We start from the raw sequence: 22493 nt of genomic DNA, 5'->3' as shown, positions 1-22493 counted from the left end.
ACAATACTTATTAAATTTTATGAATACACTGGCCACATTGTGTATATGAGCTACGTCTCAGTGCATTTACACAAGCAAGCTCGTCGATGTTTGTGCATGTGTATATGCAGATTATGTACTAAACGTGTGGGTGCATGTTTGGGGGAAATCTGATTGTGTAGCACTATACTACACCTCATATGATTATTCAATGTCTCTGGTGTCATTAAGAGTAAATAGGTGATTATGCACATTATTAATACTTATTAGATGATTTGACTTTAATGAGGAACTTCCAAAACTGCTTTTTTTAACTTTCTGGTGTTTCAGGGATAATCTCCGCACTCTTGTACAGATGTGCAGGTGTTATCATGATTAACAAATGACCTTGTTCAATTGCAGTTGTTCAGTAGTCTCAGAGTCATGATTTTCTCATATTCCACGAATAGAACTTGAGTTTAATTTCCAGCTGTGAGTTGTTTCACACCCAGGATGTCCTTGCTGTGAGGAGATAGCGTTAACCACTGTGCTGCACCTTCACTTTTATTTCACAAAATGAAAACTAAAATAACAAAAGACATGGGGTTGAATCACAATCAAATAAAAAGCACTGCACCAAGAGAGTGCAAATAGGGCTTAAAAATTTTCTTTCAACTTAAAAAAGGCATAATCAAAGCAAAAATTCAGGCTTGAGAACTATCGGCCAGTTTCTCTCCTACCATTTTTATACAAAACTATCGAACCTGCATTCTTCAAACAGGTCTCAGAATTTCTCTCACGGAAGTACCTCCTAGATCCATATCAGTCTGGTTTTAAGAGTGGCCACTCTACTGAAACGGCTATTCTGTCTGCAACAGAAGCCCTAAGGTCAGCTAAAGCTGCAGCCCAATCCTCGGTTCTTATCCTGCTTGACCTAACAGCTGCCTTTGACACAGTCAATCACAGGATCCTTCTATCCGCACTCTCAGCAATGGGCATCTCGCGTAAAGCAATCTTGTGGTTTGGGGCATTCCCACAAAGTTTTGTGGCAAGGACAATTATCCTCCTCCCACTGCCTCTCCACAGGGGAGCCGCAAGGCTCAGTGCTAGGGCCTCTTCTATTCTCAATTTACACCACCTCACTGGGGCCGATCATTCACTCGCACAGCTTCTCTTACCACTGCTACGCAGACGATACGCAACTCTACCTAGGTTTGTACTTTTTTGTTAACTCTTACTTCTTTCCCTAGGTATTTACCCCATTGATGCGATATGTGCTTTCAGCTCTTACTAGTATTTATTGCTGCTCTTACTAGTATGTATTGTCAGTTGTAGATCTCGTGCTGTATCTGATGCTTTGTTGATGCTTGTATGTTGTTTCTCAAATGTAAGTCGCTTTGGATAAAAGCGCCAAATGAGTAAATGTAAATGTTGACAGTAACCACAATCAACATACAGATTAAGTACATTTCATATCTGTCTAGCATCTGAGTTCATGCTATTATTATCACATATCTATTATCATAAAATCTTGTCCTACTTTGTGTTTGTACCACAAACAGACCCTACCAGGGTTCACTTGCAAAGTGGAATGAGACCCACTTCCGTCTGGTTGTTTGTTCCAATGTTCAAATGAAAGCTTTCATACCAGCCTAAAACTCACTACTACTACTACTACTTATATCATTTCTCACTTTGCTGCAAACCTGGAAACCCTCCAGGGACCCTGAGGGACCCCATACCCCACTTTGAGAACCACACAGCAGCACCGTACCTACAGTGAAGGTCTGTTTAATGAAAATAGAGTAAAGTGAATGTACAGCAGCACAAAGATGAACCAAATTCTTTTCTTTCTGTCCCCTCTTTTCTCTTTTCCTACAAAAAATTCAGACCATCCTGAGTATGTCATCCATCCTCGTTAAGAGCCTCCTCAGAGGAAACTAACCCCGCCCTTCCCCCCGGCCCACAGCTGAGTGTGTACGTGTGTACATGGGTGTTGTGTGCGTTGAGGGGGGGTAATTAAGGTAATTAGCTCAGGATATCAACATCGTCAACTATCTCCAGGCGAGAGAGTGAGTCTCATAGGTTGAGATAAATAATAAAACACAAGCCTTTCTCTCAGAGCACCGGCTGCTTAAAAAGCACATTCAAGTCACATTAAGACAACAATAACCACGTCTGTTCATCTCTTGTGTTTCCTTTGTGTCTGTTTGTGTATTTTGAGGCCATTTTGCTCCATTTAAGTGGTTTATGGGGAGATTATGCTGGCAGATTCAATTTCATATAGTAAAAATTACATCTGAACACTTTTTAATGACTTTTGTTGATTGTTTTATCTTCTTTTTCATATTGTTTTATTTGTCATACATGATGTTAATCATGTTTGACTTCATTTGACTTTCAGCAGATTGTAGCTGCAAGTTTTGCAAAGAACAAAACGACATCATTTCTCTTAGATTTTCAATATTTTTTGCCATTACACAACAGTGTATTGATTTTATGTATCATAAACACCAAGTTCCTTTGGTTGACACCCACACACACTTTGAAAGAGAGAGTGGCAGCTAGCGCATAAACCACCAAGCTGCTGGTGGTCTTTTCCCCGCTGTTACACAACTGAGCTCATCAATCAAGCCTTCCCCATTTTAGTCACTCACAATCAATCAGATCAACCACCTAACATCCCTTATCCACAAACGCACACACACACGTTTGTTTACGTGTATGTTTGGTGGAGTGTGCAAAGAAAAAGGCAGTAATCGGGTTAAACCTCTCAGCACTTCCTTCAGCAGTGTTTTCATAATCCAATTTACTTCAAGTAAAGGCCTCACATGTGCTGGGTTGCCCCGGTAACCCAGTCCTGGATCCACAGCCTCACAACTCTGCACAGCAGAGCAAACTCTGGAGAGGCAAACGGCACAGAGCGAGTCAACACTGCGGGCGGGAGGAAATGCTGGCTCCCCAAACAATTCTTGAATGAATTGTGAATGAGAAATAAACTCCCTTTCTTTCTATTTCCCACATGTCATTTAGCTTAACGGTGGACGTAGACTATATCAATATTGCCTGAGATATTGCCTATTATTGAAATATTTTTCTGGTGTTGTCAGGTGTTACAATTCAGGCATTTATAGCAACAATAGTGTCCAACACATTATATTGTTATACACCGATATAAACTGACAATAATAATCTTTTCAGGCATTTACAGCAACAATAGTGGCCAACACATTATATTGTTATGCACAGATATAAACTGACAATAATAATCTTTTTTTTTTAAATGTCATAATAATGTGCTTTTGTAAATGTTGCTAATATTTGCCTATAAACAGTTTCTCAACTGAGTTTCCATGAAATGTACTATACCATAATAGGTATAAATTGTTGTCAGGATATAAAATTAAGGGTCTTCCAAATATGCACCTCTTTATGTCAATGTAATGACAATTTCACATGCCGGCTTTCATGTCTTAAAAACATGACGACAATCTTACAAGGTCAGACTTTGTAACAGCTGTGAAGTTGTCAATCTGGCGGTAAATGTACAGGATCTCTGTGTAAAAAAGGGCTGTAGATAGTGGGAGAAAGAAGGGACAGGTGTCATCACTTTCATTTCATTTTCAACATTTTGTCAATGCTTGACAACCAGCCCGGACTGTAAGGGTGTCATACCATGATTACGTTCCATATCTAAATGATGCTTTCAGCACAGCATTGTAAATTGTTGCCACGACCTCAGTTCCCACACCGAACAGTCTGAGTCTGTGGAGAAAGTGAAGTCTCTGAGCCAGCCTAGCACCCACACAGATTTTCAACTTAGACACTCCAGTGTTTCTTACATATAGACTTTACTTGGGCAAGCCGCCCAGGTACATTAACGACAAGAACGGAGAGATGTTTTCTGGTATTACGCTACGAAATGTGGACACGGTGGATATTTTATAAGCATGGACCAGGTAAAGTAACAGTGAACTGGTGCTGTAATTTATTAATTTATCTCCTCCGAATACAGCGCGCCTGCTGCTGTGGAAACTGAATGGCGGGTGGAAAGATCCATAAGATCAGTTCTGTGTTTTTTCAGTGACTTTATTAAAAACATACTGCTGTGGGAGAAAGTCAGCAGAGCACAGACATTCAGGGAGCGAGAGAGAGAGACAGAAAGAGGCAGGGCAGGCCAGGGTGTCTGCTGTAAATGACCAGAGGTATGCAAGTGTGGGGAAAAGAAAACTGAAGGGAAAAGCAAATATCATTTTTTTTTCTGTGATGGTCCAGGCTTGTCTGAATAAAGCCGGAACATTTGAGCAAAATTCACCAGTGTTTGAATGAAAACCCACGACTTATACTAACAGATAGATGCAGCCAACAATGTTACATGTATTCTGTCTAAAAACAGGCTTTACATAGCACTGCAGAATTATTTCCTGGGTGTACCAATATACATTTATAGATCTACAGTGTTTTATTTTATACATTTTATATGTTACCGACCGTATTCTAATATACTTTTTATTATCTGTTATGTTCTCTGTGTATGTATAAAGGGACAATAAACTTTCATTTTGTTGCACAACCTTGTGTAAATTACCTTGATCCTCCTTGCTGATTATTAAAAATTTACTTTGAACTGCATGTTATGATTATTTAACATGTACTTTTGCATACATTGACCATATGATGACATCCATATCACCCAGTGTCATGTTCAGCAGAACACAGGACACACCCTCTCGCAGCTCTTTTGGTGCAGTGTGTATGAACGTATGAGACGTTAACAGAATGTACTGCAGCCTGGCCTCGTTGCATGACTCACACTGAGCCAACATGTGAGGCGTGCCATTACAGTACGCACCGACATACAGTGGTGCAGGAGAGGAGCAGATAGCAGCGCACACACACACATATATATAATACTGTAGATGGAGCTGATGAAGTGCACATCCCATATTTGCCCTCCCACCATGCTTTGCGGTGTGATTGATGAGTGATGGAGTGGTGAGGATTGCTGCACTTGCTCCGCTGTGCCATATGGTTCTGCCATTAGAGGGGAGCAGGGAGAAGCAGGTTGAAGGTGCAAAGGAAGGCAGCTATTCATGCTACATCTTAAAAAACGTACAGGTGCAATGTGCATGATTTCTGTGCAATACTGTTCCCACCAACCTGCAGATTATATATTAGACAAACATCTATTTTGATGTTCATGTACAACCACCAGTGGGAAATCGCCTCCACCCACAAGAAGTGATAAAACAAAACTGTTAATCTTAATGCAAAGTGTCTTCCAAAACACACCGGCCAGCCCAGCTTTAGAAAAGTCAAACACTGCTGTTGATTTCACCAAACAACTTGTGTCTTCACCTGCAGTTCCTCTAATGTACTGGCTCCAAAAAACAACCTTCACTGTGATGACTTGACCTGAAACACCCAAAATCTCTCTTGAAACACACTCTTGAAAGTTCTGATTACTAGCGCACGTCAACTGATATCACTGCTTTAGTCAAATGTCTCATTTTCATCTCTAGTCTCCGTCAGGTTGAAATGCAAATACACAAATCACGAAAAGGTCTCCATGGTCGGGGGAGGGATGTGTTGGGGGATTGTTTCCTTGTTTGGCATGTATCTCAATCTATCACAGCAAGCCATGGTGGCTTTCAGCTTGTTTTTTGAGAACACAACTCCACCCAGAAATCCTACTCTTTGCACAAATATTGACTCACCGTTCAGTTTAAAACCTAACTTCAGAAGCCTCTAGGCAGCATCACAAATGCCATGAGTGTTTTCATGGTGTTTCATGCTTCCACTGGCACTGGACAGGTGTGTATTAAAAACAGGAAAAACCATAATCATACTACGACGGCACTTGTGAGACACAAAAACATACAATATTCCCATTTCCTGCAATTTGCATCACAAAAACAAAGCAGCCAAAGTGAAAGAGAGCAAACATGAACAGCCAGTTTTAATAGATAAAAAAAAACAGCAACTTACTCATGGTGGGAATCCCGGGGTGGGGGGCAGGGCGAGGCCCAGGTAGGGCGGGGCTTTGGGCAGGTGAGGTTATTCTCCACTGGGTCTTTCCTAGAGGCACTCATGACCTGAAGAGGAAACCAAAGTCAATGTTAAACCACTTCTGTTCACCCACTGAAACGTTTTGGAACAGACAACAACTTCAAAAAACAATTACTCCTTTTTGCTGGCTCACCAACAAAAAAATGCCAAACATTTGCCAACTCCAGCTTATAAAATGTGTTAATTGGCGGTTTTATATCACTGAAAACTAAATATTTTTTAAAGAGTTTCATACCGGGAAATTGAGTTGGACATTTTATAGACAAAATGCTAAATTAAAAAAAAAATATTTTAATCAATGAAAAATTTCAGCCCTATTTCTTCCAGAGTACACAGATACATTCATGTCATTGAAATGGACAAATACCATCTTAAATCCACCTCACACATTCACACAAATCAACACACATGGTTGATTATCACAGGGATAAAATGGCAGGACACAGGGTGAGTGAATGAACAGCCTTGGTTTTGTGTGAGTGTCTGTGTGTGTGTATCCATCCATTCAAATAGGTCCAGTCATTGGACTAAATAACAGTAATCTGATGACAGTATGTGGTAATAACGTGTAATTTGATCTCTGCAAATGCCTGCTGGAAGAGGAGGCGGAGGGGAGGGCAGAAAAACGGATGGGGGAAATGATGCAGGTGATGTAGAAATTAAGTCCCCCCCCCCTCCTCCTCCCCTCCTCCCCATGCTGCCATGAGCACGACTACTGCAGATGCTGGAGGATCCAACATCCTTCAGGGCTGCGAGCAAAAACCAGCACAGGTCAGCAGAATGCTTCAGCAACAGAGACAAATAAGCAGCAGAGCAGCAGTCATTCAGCAGAGATTCATTCATAAGAAAGGTGGAAAGAGAGCTGACACCGCCTCACAGGTTTTTTTTATCTCTATCATTATCATAGACGTTGAACTTACGATTGGGGTTAGACAGTTTGAAAACTAGGCTATTTAGTCAAACGCATCAGTAAAGCCACACACTAGGTTTGTAACAGAGTAGAGCATCTATGCCTGCTACAAATTCTCATATTTAAAATGCTTGAACTATAAAATAAACAAATCATTGTTGAGTCATTGTCTGTTGATCGACTAATCAATAACTTGAATAACCATTTCAGCCCCATCCTGTACATACAGTATACATAAAGGGGCTAATCAGAACTCCAGATTGTCTCTAAAACAGTAGTGAATGTCCAGAAAAGGCAGCACTCATCAACTTCAACAGATAGTATATAATATATAAACACTTTTTGTAAGGTTTTGTATCTAAGGTATTCTGTGTTATGAAGGCATCTAAACATAAAAAAAAAATTCCAAAACTTGTTTAAGTAATAAATGTTTTTTTTATTTTTTAATGTTTCGAGGGTTGTAGGACATTATGGAGAAATAAAGAACACTCTAGTGCACTAGTGAAAAAAACCCTATTAGCTTCGAGGCCGGTGACCTGGGATTACATCCACCATATGTCCACCTCTGTCCCGAGTTGGGACGCCAGCCAGTTATCAAGACCGAAACTAACAGAGCTGTGCTCCATGCAGCTAATCAACCACTCTGTCACTGAGGATCAGTTTAGTAAGAGACTGAACTGAATCCTGACGTCACAGGAAGAGGTTTGAACAAGGAGATGATCAGAGTAACAGGAGAGACAGTGAAGAAAAAAGTGCTCCGTTATAGTTATACGTTACGTCCAGCAGGTAATTGCTAAATTTGTCTTGTACTGTTTGGTACTGGGGAGTTAGCATATAGGTTTTATCAGCGTTGTAATAGCAAGTTGGTGGAAGTTTGGACTCTCCAGATGCCTTCCAGCTTCCAGTAGGCAGCCTCTATTCTACATGATTTATCTAATCAAACCTTTCCACAGATTCAACACATAATACTGCACTAATAATAAACATCTTCATCTTTGATGTAATAAAATGGATTCTTTTACAATATTTTGGCAACAGGATAGTCCAACTGTAAGACAACGAATAGCAAATGTACAAAACACTCATTCTTGGCAGCTTCGATGTAAAATCAATCTAAAAAAAAAATCTGTCAAACCACAATGCTACCCGTAAAAACAAGACCTGTTTTGTTCTGTGTTGTAAACTCAGCAGGCCAGCAGCTGTGAGGAATGTTTAACAGCGGCTATGCTGTGTTAAAGTGTAACCATGTAACCTCAGACTGGTTAGACCTCTCTGAAGTGCATTACCTACCCACTGACATGAAAACATGATCACAACAGAAAACAGGCAGCTGGTGGCAGATTTAGCCATAATGATCCGTATCGGCCAAACAGTGGCGTGTTTGTTGGACATGAGGTTAGTTACATCTGATGCAGGGTCAGGAGCCAATGCAGTTGTGTGTCTCTCTCTCTCTCTCTCACACACACACACACACACACACACACAGGCCAGAGGAGGGCTCAGCATCTGGTGGCGTGTTGTGTGTTGCTGCTCTGAAGCCGGGCATTAAAAGAGAGAGCTGTGGACTGAGCCAGCGGGGATCAGCGGCCAATAAAGACGAGCAGCAGCAGCATCTCGGTGCCAAGGCCTGGACACAGCAGTGAGGGAATGCTGAAACCCTGTGTGTGTGTGTGTGTGTGTGTGTGTGTTGGTATAGGTTACATCTGGTATGTGGGTGGGCAGCCTGCTTTGTGTAGTCAGGCGAATTCTGCTGCGCTGTACTGAAATCCTTATGGGACTTCAGCTGACCTGCAACATGTAAGACTTCAGCTGCCTTTTTAAAGGAACAGTTAAATATTTTGGGAAATAAGCTAATTCGCTTCCTTGCCAAGAGTTACATAAGAGGATCGATACCTCTCTCGTGTGTGCGATGAATATAAAAGCTACAGCCAGTTTGCCAGTTAGCCTAGCTGAGCATTTAGACTGGAAACAGTGGGAAACACAATACACCTACGAGCTAAAACCACAACCTTTTTGTGCGGATTAAACAAATAAGATGTTAATTGGTGAGCTGTTTGGTAGCACCTCTAAAGCTTTTGGTATTTTGTTACCTTTGGACGGAGCCAGGCTAGCTGTCTTACTGATTCAGGTGCTGATTCCAATCATCCTCCTCAAGAAAATTGTGCCGAAAGAGACAGAATAAGAAAAGTAAACCAAGTAAAGAAGCAAAGTCTGGCCTCAAAATGTAGGTAGTTCAAAACTTTTCCCGTCTTTTTCAGGGACTGCAGTTACCTTTACTAGACATATAGAAAGAAAACACAATTTTGATAAGGTATAAAATTGTAAGAAGCTGAGAGAGACTGAACTCCTTTTAAAGCATCTGTTGCTGTGTTACAGACATCAAGTCAGACAAAACCTGCTTTGAGTTTGGGAAGCCACCTGATGTCGTACAGCCCAGAAATAAAACTTCCCTTTCAACAAGAAGACACACACACGCCGACACACACACACACACACACACACACACACACACACACACACACACACACACACACACACACACACACACACACACACACACACACACACACACACACAGATTCATTCAATTGTTTCTGGAGAGGCTCTACAGAAGCTGTAAGAGAGACAGAAAGTGAAGAGAAGAAGGAGATGAACTAATTTGTGGTTGTTGACCCTGACGACAGCGGGGCTTTTCAATTTCCTCTCTGTCACAGAGCCGCAGATCCAACAGCAGACGCCAACCCTGCACCGGGGATGGTTTTTTGGATCCGTCAGATATAGTTGGATATATATAGATTTTATGTTCCTTATGCAATTTGAGAATTAAGATTAGATTAATATATAAATACAGCAAAGATAGCGGTGTGTACATTCAATCTTACCTACATTCACTGTAGGCAAGGTGAATGGATTCAGAAGTGGGAAAAGGAAACATTTTCTGCCTAGACATAGTTAAAATAAAAGTTTAGAAGCTATAATCCAATACTTTCTGCTTTTACCTAGATTAATATAGGCTACAGGCCATTTTCTAACAGGTTGTCTGTGGAAAAGCGTAACCTGAACCAATTCTAATGGCACTTTTTGACTCAATTTGACACTACTTAGCTAGTTCTAACAATTTGTGGATTAGTCAATTTGTTGCTCGAACCAAACCTTTGGAGTCATTTATTAAGCAAAAACACCAAAAACTCACTAGTTAAGCTTAATTTGCTGCTTTTCACTCTTTAGTACCTTTGCAAATTGAACATCTTCTACAATGTTGGTCGGACAAAATACAGAATTTAGAGCCAACTGTGTGAATAAAAACAATCACGACAGCTGAAGGCACATCTATACTTGGCTAATGTGTGTAGAAGCATCTTTTGATGACCTACATGCTGCAATATAGACTAAAACTAAGTTCTGTGGAGGAATCTGTAGCTACAGTTAACTGTTATCACATTCACTGGGTCTAAAAATGCCACACAGTGCAGCAACTATGTATAAATAGGGGGGTTGTGTGTAAAAAGGTCAAGTGTTGACAATAGCGAACTGGCAGCAGTGTGCCATGAAGACTAACCAGACCTTCAACCTCAAAATGCTGCAGCAGAGAGCTTTTATCCTACTGTAGTCACCATGAGACCCTTTCAGCTGTGTGTGATGCTCTCTGACTGACAGTTCATTTAATATTCTTTTTTTTATATATCTTGTCCATTTTATATTTATATAATTTATGTTTTATTGTTATGCACTAAAACACCGAGACAAATTCCTCGTATGTGAAAACCTACTCTGATTCCCGTGTTTTATTTTGTCAAATTGCAAGAAAAAAACAAAAACACAATGAACAAAGATCAGCAGAATGAGGCTACTAGAGGGGAATTAGGCTTGGGTTAGTCTTGTTGTTTCCTAAAGAGATCAGTACTTCAAACGCTTTCGGTTCAACACTAAAATCTGGTGGATTTATTTCAACTCCCTCCCAACTGAGCAAATTTACACCAGTAGGTCAGTTCCCCCACAAACAAATCTATTTTTGACCTTTCGCTAAAGAATTGGGTACTTCCCTTTCCATTTTTCAACGTTTGCTTCTACAAAATCTATCCTAAAACAATAAACTTTTGCACACACAATGTAAACGTAACTTTTCTGTGACTTTGTGAATAAAGTTTGCAGGGAGGCCCACATGTATCAGACCACATTTGTTTATCAAGACAAATTAAAAGTTTTTAAAACGACAATTTGTCAGTTTAAGCTTGAATTGCAGGCGCAGAACTGTCAAAGAAATTACGAACTTTACATACGTTTTGTTGAATCTATTGTCTATACTGGTTGTTTTTATTATTACAGTAGTAGCAGTGGTAGTAATAGTATGACAGGACTTGCCTCTTCCTTGAATGTTGCTGCTACTTAGCTTTCTATCTCTATTTTGCATCAGAGCTGGGAAAGGGCTGATCCCAAAAAAGAAACTCAGCAGCACAGCAGTGACACAATGGCTCCAAATAAGAGCTGATAAAGCGAATACTCTGACCCTGACACATCCGGGCACGCTGCTCATTTCATTGCAGCCTGACACTGAACACCAGACATGTAGCTCTGTACAGGAAGAACCAACCTAAAGTCAGACTTTAGAGAATTTCTAAAAAAGACAACAGTGATATGAGGACTGGGGTCTGCAGGAGCAAAACATACTTTTCTGATTAAACTGTTGTTTTTTTTTCTCAGTTTGTGGATGTTTTGCGTGATACAGGAAATCAAATGTTACCTCCAGTTAATTCAACACTCCAGTCCTGCAGGTGGACTACATATTACAAGTTTTGGGGTCTTAAAACCACATTACAGTCACAGTGATACTACTACAAACGCCTTGTTGTCAAACTGTAAAGCCACTGACTGCTTGGTTAAGCCGCATTATCCTGAAGCCGGATAGGAAGGAGTGAAGACCATTGTCAATTAATCAGCATTTGTACGGTGATTTCCTATAACAATTTTCAAAATAAAACCACATTTCTCAAAAGGAATATATATATTTATCAGTCAGTGTATCAATAGCTGATGAATAATGGTGGTAGTTCTTTAAAATTTTCCAGACACATACTGTTGAAGCCTTAAAACGCCATTATCAGGACATGCAAGCCTCATGATGTGAATGCATGCTCTTTTATTTGTATTTATAAAGTGTGTGGTTACTGTATGTTTAATATACATTTCACGTTGTACACTGATAATCTAAAAAAGGAGGTTCCTTTCAATCTATAGCTTACATTCTTATACGGGACTGACAGGTTTCACGCTTTTATTTTGAATATTAATTCACCTTGCATCCGTTTTTGTTTTGGCTCTGTATAACTTTACGCACCTTGCAGCGAAGGTAACTATCCGCTCCTCTCGTGAGGCAGGAAATAACACACAGTGCTCAACTTCATTAAACACAAGCACTGAAAAAAACCTGCACCCAGGCGACCCTGTTTATATCCACATATTTACTTATTTTACTACATAAACAACGATTAATTTCAAACGCTACAAATGCAGCAGCAGCTCAGAGCTCATCAAAGTGAGTGACAAGCCGTCACAGCCAATCACGAGCCTCAGAGCTAGCGCCTACAGCCAAAGGGAAGCTGTGATTGGTGCTCCGGCCGCATTGATTCAGTTGCGGGAGGCAGCCTGGTGGGTTTCGGCCGCGTGAAGTTTCAAACAATCGCACAAAATACAACCGGACTTCACATTCAAAATAAAACACTAGGTAGGTACCATAGGTAGTATAAAAAGAAGGTAGTAAAGACGCAAATTTCTGCATTAAAATACAGTTATTGGCTTTACTGTACACCTCAAAACATACGTGTCAGCATATTAATAAAAAAATTCCCTAAGACAACATTTTAAAAGGACGTATTTTTAATTATCTAATTTTTAAGTTGTGTTTTTTTGGTCACTCAAACTTGCTTTCGTTCAACTTTGCGGTAAATGTAACTTTAACTCACTCAAGTTACCAAAATACTATCACACCTTTAACACTGGTGCTGTCAAAAACACTAAAACTATTTTAGCTTTTTAACAACAAATAATAATAATAATAACTTGAAGATGAAGCAGCCAACGAAAGTAAAATCCATGTATAAAGCACTTGTTTTGGGGATGAAGATACAGCCATTTGTAACAAATACATTGTATAACAGAAAGATTTATTCATCCCAAACATCGTGACAATAACGTTTGCTCGTAACTTTTACTTTGTAGGACGAAACCGGAAGCTTCCTTGTTCTGCTATGCTAGCTCAACAGTGGTGGGTTTGGCTAGGTAGGCCTCGGTGAATACAAATAAGCACAAAGTTTACAATAATAAAACACATTGTACCCTCTTTAGTATACGTAAAACAACACGAATCATTTCACACAGCCGCCGAACACAGTCCCCTAAACCCCAGGTGCAATTCTCCATTTCACTTTGAAAAGCTACCGTTAATGGGCCACCGTCATTCAGCCCCGCAGTAACGCTCCCGTTTCCACTGACAGATGCGTTTCAGGAGCTCGACAAGTTCCCATCTGCTCCAACATTAGCTAACAACGCCGGGGCTAACAAACTCACGAAGGGCTCACCTTTGCTCTCAACTCAACGGCTCCTCCTCGATCACATCGCTTCAGGTATTCCCCCGGCCAAACCTGGAGCAGAAAATGTCCATGGTCCCGTACCAGGAAGTCCAAAGCACTTCTCAAACTCTGTGTGGAAAAGCCGTGCAGGATCCCAGCCAGGTAGCAATGCGCCGCCCGCCGGGCTGATCTGACCTCACCGGGTGGATGCTGCTGTTGCTGCAGCTCAGTCCAGCCTGCGACATTCCTCACACACACACACAAAATGACCCACAGTTACCGGGGGGCAGTGTGGGGTTTTGTTTTTTGTTTTTTTTGGGGTTGTGTTTTTGGTCAAGTCCTTACAGGCTATCTTAAAACGTCTCTGTCAATAATAAATAAAATGTATGAGCTGAACCCCGAGCCATCATCATAACATCAACCACATTTTTATGAGGATAATTATCATTAAACAAACCACAATAAACTATTTTTTAATATGCGTTCTTTTTTTCTTGTTTCAGGTTTTTTCCAACTTCACAAATATCACTTTTATTTCTACCTACTTTATATTTTTATTTTCATTGAAGCAATTAAGTAGCCGCTATTTGCAGGCTATACCTGCACAAAAATCTTTATTTATTCCATATTCATTTATTTTACTCTATTGTCTCGCTGTCTATAATTGTTGTTGTTTTGTTTGTGTGTACTGTACACTATAGTTTCAGTATTCTTGTTTATGCTTGTTCTCTGAGCTATGTAAGACTGGAGTCAAATTCCTCCTATGAGTGCACATGCTTGGCCATTAAAAGTGATTTTGATTCAGATTCTGATTCTGATTTATTGAACTGGAAAGTCACCTCAAACAGGCCTTTATGTCTTTAATATAAGAGACTGAAATTAAGTAATTAATATGAAAATACATGTACAATTTGAACGTTGTATCAAAACAAGTTATTCCAAGTCAAAGGTCCATCATATAAAGGGATACACTCACATCAGTTTGTTATTGCTTATAATGGTAGTATCATCAAGCTAAGCCTAGAAATGGTGGATATATTATCTAATCTTGAATTACACACAAAATAAACAAATAAATGATTAAATTAATAATTAAACTGAATGAAACTGGGCTAAAAAGTGCTAAATAGCATATTGGAAAGGAAAAGCTCATATCAAAGAACTATCTCTAAGGATAATAATCTTTAAACAAGCACAAATGCCTTTTTTTAAAGGTAAATCTAAATATTGTTTTCACTCAAGACAACCACAACCACAAAACTCACATCACATTGATACCAATTAAAGTGTATGTCATGAAAAGTCACGTCTAAATGTTGTGTACACATTCTCCAATCTTCTGTTTTAAAAAAATAAAATAAAATAAATATGGACAACAGAAAAATGCTGCACAAGTTGCTAGTATCAATTAGCCCGATAGAAGTGTTCAAGCCAGTTTTTTTTCTGATTAACAACAAAAAACAAAACTTAAAAGACAAATTCAAGTATAGAAGTATAAACAAATCACTTTTTAAAGGATATATGTTTGGGAGCTACATATTTTTACATAAGCCAACTACATATTTCAGTTAAATCTAATTTGCAAATCACAAAACAAATAAACAATCCAGTAAAACAGATTGGTTGCATATTGTAGATATAAAATTGATAGTATAGTCTGGGAGGCTTGACCTTTCTATACTCTTATCTGATGTAAATCAAAAACTTCAAACGACATCAATTATTTCAAGATTCCACAGTGTATTTGGCTACAAGCTTCAGATGAACTCTTACCTTCTTCACCGCACACTGAACCTATATTTTGTGGCTGACTCTTATCTTGGCATCATCCCAGACAGGACTTTGTTGAGGAGTGTGTCAAGTGTCCACATGTGGTGTTTGGAGACATTCCTCTCATGTTAACTTCACAGCAGCAATCCGTCATCGTAGCAACAACAGTGGGTTATTTCCGGATAAACAGATTATATGGTGATTCAGTTGCCTTTTTAATACATCTGCTCTCCAGTAGCATAAACGTGGACTCTAGTCGGTCAAGTGATTGCAGTTTTCTTTCGTAAATGACAACATCTACATCCGTCAGTAAGTTTGCTGACCTGAACTGTTGTAATTTTGATTCTATAAGTTCACACTGACCTCTATAGGCAGATGTGAGGAGCTCTTCAGGGCCACATTAAATGGCTGCTGGGGAAACAGTGGGCATAAACATGAGGGGGTAAAAGGAAAGATCAGAGCAGGTTTGACAGATAGAGTATCTTTTCACCAAAAGTCTGATACCAACATTTTTGCATATGATGGGAAAGGAAACACAGTAGGTTGTGAGACAATCTTACTGGCAGATTAGCTGCAGCCTTTGAAGGACAAGAAAAGGAAAGGCAGGGCTGTTTTGTCTTGTTTCTGTCTAATAGTATTTAAAAAGTCTAAATTCAAGTTGGACATGAAAAGAAAGGAAAGGGAAAAAAGGGTTGCGATGATCTCAAAAGGGCTGTAACTGGCACACTTTTGTGTAAAAGGGATTTAAAAAATGTCTTACTTTCTTTCTACAACCTAGATTATGTGCAACTTGCAGATTTCCTTTTAAATTAAAAGCTTACTTCAATGTGCAGAGTCCATGCAATTCGGACATATCAGGGAGGTGGAGAGGTGATCATGAGCAGGCCGTTTCAAAAATCTTAAAAGTGGCTCCTGACAACTTGTAGATTTAATGTGGGCATGATGGGAAAGGAAAGGCATGACGACCATGACAGAGTTATGTCAAAAAAGTTCTGAAAAACTCTGTAGCCTGCGGTTTCTTGCAGCTAAGACATGTAAGGCAAAGTAAGGAAGGGGATTGAAAGAAAACAGAAAGAAAGGAAAGAAGAGTAGGGCCTGTCACGACGGGGCTATCACCCGCAGATTTCTGTTTAAAAAGGTCTTTAAAAGTCTTAACTCTGTCTCTGCAGATTCCCTGGCTTTCCTCTCCAACACAAAGCTGCAGAGGGACGTGTTGAATGTGCTCAGGGCAGTGCAGCTTTGTTCAGCCAGGCTCAGTCTGCTGTTTTGTGTTTCACTTCTGTAACAGCAGGTCTGGAGGCTCTGGAGGAGCCTTAAACACACACTTAGAGTGTATAATGAGAGCTGGGTATAGGGCTGCACTATTTACATAAGCGAGTATACTGTTTATAGAGAGGAGCTGTTGAGTCCCCCAGGCAGACCACCTTATTGACTGCAGAGCACTGACAGGTGACTGCAGAGCACTGACAGGTGACTGGGACCACACCTGATGCTCAAAATGCAGCATCAGTGGAGGTAAATAGAAGAGGGCAGGGTCAACTGTGGCATCCAGTCTGGGATCAAACAACCAGCAGAGATGTCATTTTCACAGAAGAACTCATTTTCATGTGCGGCCTTTCTACTTTGAAAAGGCACAATTTCCATGTGCACCTACAGTTTGGACTGACATCCAGCTCTTGTTCTGTGGAGTTTGTATCCACTTACAGGTATCCTGTGAAGTTCTGTTGTAAACAAAGTCATGTTCACATTCAGCGTTACTCACCAACATTCATTGTGTTTATCCTTGAGGCCTGAAAAATGTGTTCAAAGCATTTCCTTTCTCATTAAACACTTGCCAAGCTGAGTATTTTAAATCCTGCTTTGTTTGGATCCATGTTTGCTGGCTTGCGATCTTCATCTTCATGCTTGCTTTCGGTGGCACATAACTAAATTTTTTGCAAGTTACTGCCACCTACTCCCTATTAGCAGCATAGCACAAAACCCTCAGCAGTAATGTGTGTCAAATACAACCGCGCCCCACTCAATAGGTGCGTTTGACTTCCTGCGGCAGTGCGCAGTGCTGACTTAACGTGATGCACGCTGGTTAGAAATAGTGTCCAACTTTCGCCAGTGCTGCAAAATGTCATGACACTGAAATTTTGCGGGAGCAAGGCGGCTGTATTCGCCGAGTCCAGCTCATGCACTGTATAAACAAAGCTTCAGCAGCTGCAGTTTTTCCTCTAGGTGCACAAATTTGGAACCACCTTTCACCTGATCTCTTGGCATTTTTCTTTGCAAAAGCAACAAGAATAGTCATTGTTTTAAGTTCACAGTAAGCGCACGCAGGCAGAATGTGTCTGACTCAACGGGGCTGTTTGCTGTCCAGAAACTCATGGGGGTACCTTTAATGCAAGATTCTTTGGGGGAATGCAATGGCAAATTAACACGAGGGAGACAGGATATCAAAAGTATTAAGGTCAAGTTCCCCACCTTTGAAATTCATACATTTTTATTAACCAACATGAAGGTCTAAATGCTGTTTAAGAGACCTCTCCAGTGCCAGGAACAAAATTATGATGGGTCTTTTACAAACAAATCTTTATGTACTGCATGTGTTCTGTTGTATCTTTAATTGCTGCTGTAAAGTACGTTTCCCTGGAATGAAGTCGAGTGAAGTGAACGACCTTTTTAAGATATGTGTTGTCTTAAATCTACACACAAGCACAACACACACATCTATGCTAGTCTTCATAAATGCATATATACTGTACCTACTGAATGTTTTGAGAGGAGATGTCATCTTTTGGCCTTAAAATCCCTCAAGATTCAAAAAATACATACAAATTACAACAACTGTGACAAGCAGACCTTTAAAACCTCTATAAAGTTCATAAATTGAGGTAAATTTTAGTTTTGCCATCTTGGTGTACCTGAGGTATTCTTCGACTGAGTATTGACTTCTGCGCCAACAATGTCAGACTCAATCCAAGTCAGGGATTGATTGATTTATTTGCAGCATGTTTTGTTCATTTATTGGACGTGTCCTTCAGTTGTCAAGGACGCGCATTCCGGTGAATCACAAGTCTGAGGAAGAGCAAGCAGTGGAACACACAAACAAGCAACCAATTTGAATGGATGTGAGGTCTGATCAATCAATAAGGCTCAGTCTGTCGTGTGTTTACAGCTCAGTGGCAGGAGGCAGTGTCACAGCCAGCAGCTAATCAGATGACAGTGATGTAATATGCTTTATAGTCCAATATCTAACAGTGCTGCAGACCCTTATACCACTTACCTTGTTAGTGCCAGGCGTTACGGCCTATTTGTTATCCTAATGTGTCATGTGACCATGTTAAGGGGGCAATGAGAGGGACACGATTCTGGCTTTGCCCTGCTGCGAGTGTTGATTTCACGGTCTATTAAGCAGGTGATTGTGGCGCTGCTGTCTGCAACAAATTCTACATCAGTTCCACCTACAAGTGCTCAACGCAACTGCACACTGTGGTGGCACTTAGAAAAACACACAAAGGGGACCGTGATGAAAAAATGTTTTTATTTCCTGAGATCTCTGTAATCACAGGCGCCCTCAAAGTAAGCCATGAGGTCAAAGTCTTGGCCTTTTTACAGGTAATGAAGTGATATGTATGTATATATGTATATAAACACAACTAAAACTATTTGATCAGGGTAACACACTTTTACTTCCATGTCACATGTGTTCAAAACCCAAAGGTCTTCCTGGTCAATACCACCTGCGTTGTAGGAATAATGATGCCAATAGGTTTTAAGCGTTTACCACATGCTTATCAGCATAATTATTTCTACATCTGGCAGTTATAAGGAAGCTCTTATGTACAAGTACACACAGATTTTTTAACAGAAGTATTATTGGCAAAAAGTACTCATATTGCTGAAAAATAAAATATAGCTGGGGGGAAGTGCGTCTCTTGGGTTAAAATGTGTTATCTAGGAGGTGAACATTACGCAGATATTTGGTTCAGTTATTTTGTATTGATTGATTTAGCAAAATGTTTACTGTGGACAGATTTATTTTAAGTGTATTTGTTTGTACGTATATAGTGAACTATCCCACAGGTGGTGTACTAAGCGAGAGGGTTAATGCGGGGTGGCTGGGATATGTATGGTTGTTGATGTCGATTACAATGAATGCCAACACAAGGGTTGATTTAATATTTACCTGACAGTCCAGACCACCCTTAATTATAGGCCAACATGTGTGTATGTGATGTTTGTTTTATAATCTTTTTAATGTTGGATGTTTAAATTTTTACATACATATAGTCCTACAACTCCAACAAAAATTTACCATTTCATAAAGTTATTAGCCATTTACACAAAACTTTGTAGATAAGCTGATTATAAAGAAAGAAAGTAAGAACTTAACTTCTAACACCAACTGGGTAATATTCACCATCATACTTGATGAATAAGAAGACGCCAAACAAACCTGATATAAAACAGGTTGCTAACAGGGCTGAAAAAAAATTTGAGAAAAAGTGGAAATGTCACATCTTGACACCTCAGTGCAGCTGCTCCTGTTGGTTTAACATCACAATCAACTTACTTTTTTTCCTCAGCTTTACAAAATGTTGGTGCATATTCACAGGTGGTGACTGAGCTGCCTGCTGCACAGAAATAAAATGTCACTTCAAAAGGGCGTTGTCATAGGCAAGTTGTGCCAAAACACACACCCACAGGTATCTAGCAGAGATCAAAGCTCTGAGATCCGGCACGCCCAAATATCAGTGAGGAATAACAGATCTAATGAAAGGTATGGTGTACAGTGCTAATCTCATCAAAGAGCATGCTACTTAAAACAAACACGCTGACATTATCCTCAAATAGGTTGGCTCCTCTTTAACATAATATCAGCAGAGAATCACCTCAGTGAGAGTTTTGGCACAAAATTCTTGTTTTTAATGAGCCGGTCATGCGGATTCTGCATCAAGGTTTACTTCCTTTTGTCAGCACAAGATGGCAGCATGGTATCATCTAACTCTGGTAACATTAAACTGTGTGCTTGAAGACCTTTAGATAACTGGGTTTTATATATTTCTCTGGTTCCGTGCTCTGCCAACAAGCTTAAGCATTGCATAAGCATACTAATTCTGTGAATATTTTGTCTAACAAAGGGGAATGAGTCACTTCAGTTCTTCAAAGGAATGCATAAGAAATGGTTGGGAAAGTGTAAAAAAGACACAAAGCCCACCCCCCCTCCCAGTCCTTGCTTTGATCAACACTATAATTTAATTACCTGCATAGCAAAGAGAGCCTTTATTTGGAATTTAAGTCTCACTAGTCTTATTTGCTCCATGGCACAGTGTATTCAAAGAGAAGTTTCAATAGTGAAAAAAAAAAAAAGGTTATCCTTTTGCTCCTAAAGAGTTGAAATAGATGTTAATGATAACTATTTACAAGACAGGATCACAAAGAACAAAACTAATGTACTCACAGTAAATATACTCAAATAAAGCGCCTCTTCAGTTCTTGATTTAAAATGGCCACAATATGTAATTTATTTTGTAAAGTTTGAAGATTTGCTTTCTAAATATGAATGGGTCAAATGTGTTGTTACTCTTGTATTGATGTTCATTGCATTGAAAATGGTGCAAATTATACGTAAATATATAATATAATATTTTGTAAGATATAAATGTAGTGGTCAGGACGATATGCGTGCCTATTCCCTGTTGTTAAAACATTGAAATGATTTCTCATTTTTCTGAATGAAACATTGTTGACGTTTAGTATTTATCACAATGCCTCGTTATGTTGTTCATAGTTTTCTTTTTCACCTTTGTACCTAACATGGTATTTGATACAAAGGAACAGCATCAAAAGAATATCGTAAATAAAAATGCATTAGCTTTAAATTTTATTTTATTTTCCTCCTTTATCCTTTTTATGTTTAGCTACTGAGCTGTTAACCAAACCCCTGATGAGTAGTTTTTAAAATCACACATTCTGAATGATTTATTTGTGAAGCAATTTACCAGGACCTAAATAATACTGAGGTCCCTGTTTATTTTGGGCCATTTTGGCTACTGCGTATATTTCTGTAGTTCGGTTAGAAAATGTAAGAACATACTTTTTTTTTCCTTTCTTGAATGAATTGTGTCCTTGTGTGAAAAGTGGAATCATGTGAAAAAACACATCCTTGGTGTATGTTATGACCTTGGTGTCCTTAGTCATAGTTATGGCCTTGATGTTGTTGCCTCCTCCTGAACTATTATCCTGCAAAAGTGCCGTTTTGAAGCTCTAATATTTGCAGCAACAATATCTGGTTTCCTTCTTGGTGCTCTGGCAGCGCATCAGCCTCGGCTTGTAGCTGATCTTCGTTTGCTCGAATCAAACAGTTCCCTTCCTCTCATCCTCTCTCTATGATCTGACCAATTTCCTGCTCTCCAGCCAAGTCCCTTGGCTTCTCTGTGGCGTCGTTGAGCGCAGAGAATCCCGTACAGTTCCTCACAGGAAGGAAGCTTGCATGTTCACGTCGGGAATGTGACGGATAGAAGACTGATGTGTATGTGTGTTCTCAGCCCCTGCGGCATGTCGTTCTACCTCTTGTGAATGCGTGAATAACAGACGAGCTGTGTGGTTTGGTGGTTTAAGAGATTCTTGTATCTTCAAACAAAAATTCAAAGGATGGTAATAAATAGCCTGCTGATCAACTGCATAATTCATTAATCTACTATATTTTACCTCCATCCAAACCACTTCATATGACTTGAATTCCTTACAGTGCCCTCACCACGCTCCAAAGCATAACCATTGTTCTGATGTTTCATTGAGCGTGACTCCTCTATTTTCATCTGCGAACAATGTCTTTGTGTTTGGTTTATTGATCCAGTATCACTGCTGTCTACTCACTATAAATAGTCTTGTATTGATTGTGGGATTTATTCATGTGTTATTCATTCTACGCAGCTGAAGGGCTTCATGATGGGTGTTTTTAAGGTTGTTCAGCTCCAAGGAATTATTGCAAAATGGGACAAGTAGCAAAAGAAGAGCTCTGTGGTGTCTGTCAAGGTTACTTGGACACATTTAACTATTATACAATTACATAAAAAAAAGCTGGTTCTCTTTGGGTAATAGTGTCCATCATAACTGAAAATATTTACTTCTTAAAACTTCAGTTATGTTTCTAAAACTTGGCTGAATCCTTGAAATCTTATGGACGGAAAATTGTCAAAATGGTCAAAATGAAGTGCCGCCAGTGGCAA

At 39.6% G+C, this 22493-nt stretch overlaps 1 protein-coding gene across 1 annotated transcript in view; it reads right to left on the bottom strand.

Moving 5' to 3' along the window:
• The window catches only part of usp6nl (USP6 N-terminal like), a 91479-nt gene extending 77363 nt beyond the window's left edge, over positions 1–14116 (bottom strand). Inside the window, exons 1-2 of the mRNA XM_038738824.1 lie at positions 13513–14116; positions 5947–6053 (exon numbers count right to left, since the gene is read on the bottom strand). Of these exons, the coding sequence (XP_038594752.1) occupies positions 5947–5950 (4 nt within the window). The 5' untranslated portion in view covers positions 5951–6053; positions 13513–14116. The remainder of the gene's footprint in view (positions 1–5946; positions 6054–13512) is intronic.
• Positions 14117–22493: the final 8377 nt, after the last annotated feature.

This window comes from Micropterus salmoides, unplaced genomic scaffold, assembly GCF_014851395.1.
Source record: "Micropterus salmoides isolate LMB-PRFRI ecotype aquatic unplaced genomic scaffold, ASM1485139v1 Ms_hic_scaffold_23, whole genome shotgun sequence".
NCBI classification, from domain to species: Eukaryota; Metazoa; Chordata; class Actinopteri; order Centrarchiformes; family Centrarchidae; genus Micropterus; species Micropterus salmoides.
Note: the sequence above shows the minus strand (reverse complement) of the source record. Positions and strands in the feature narration are given on the sequence as shown.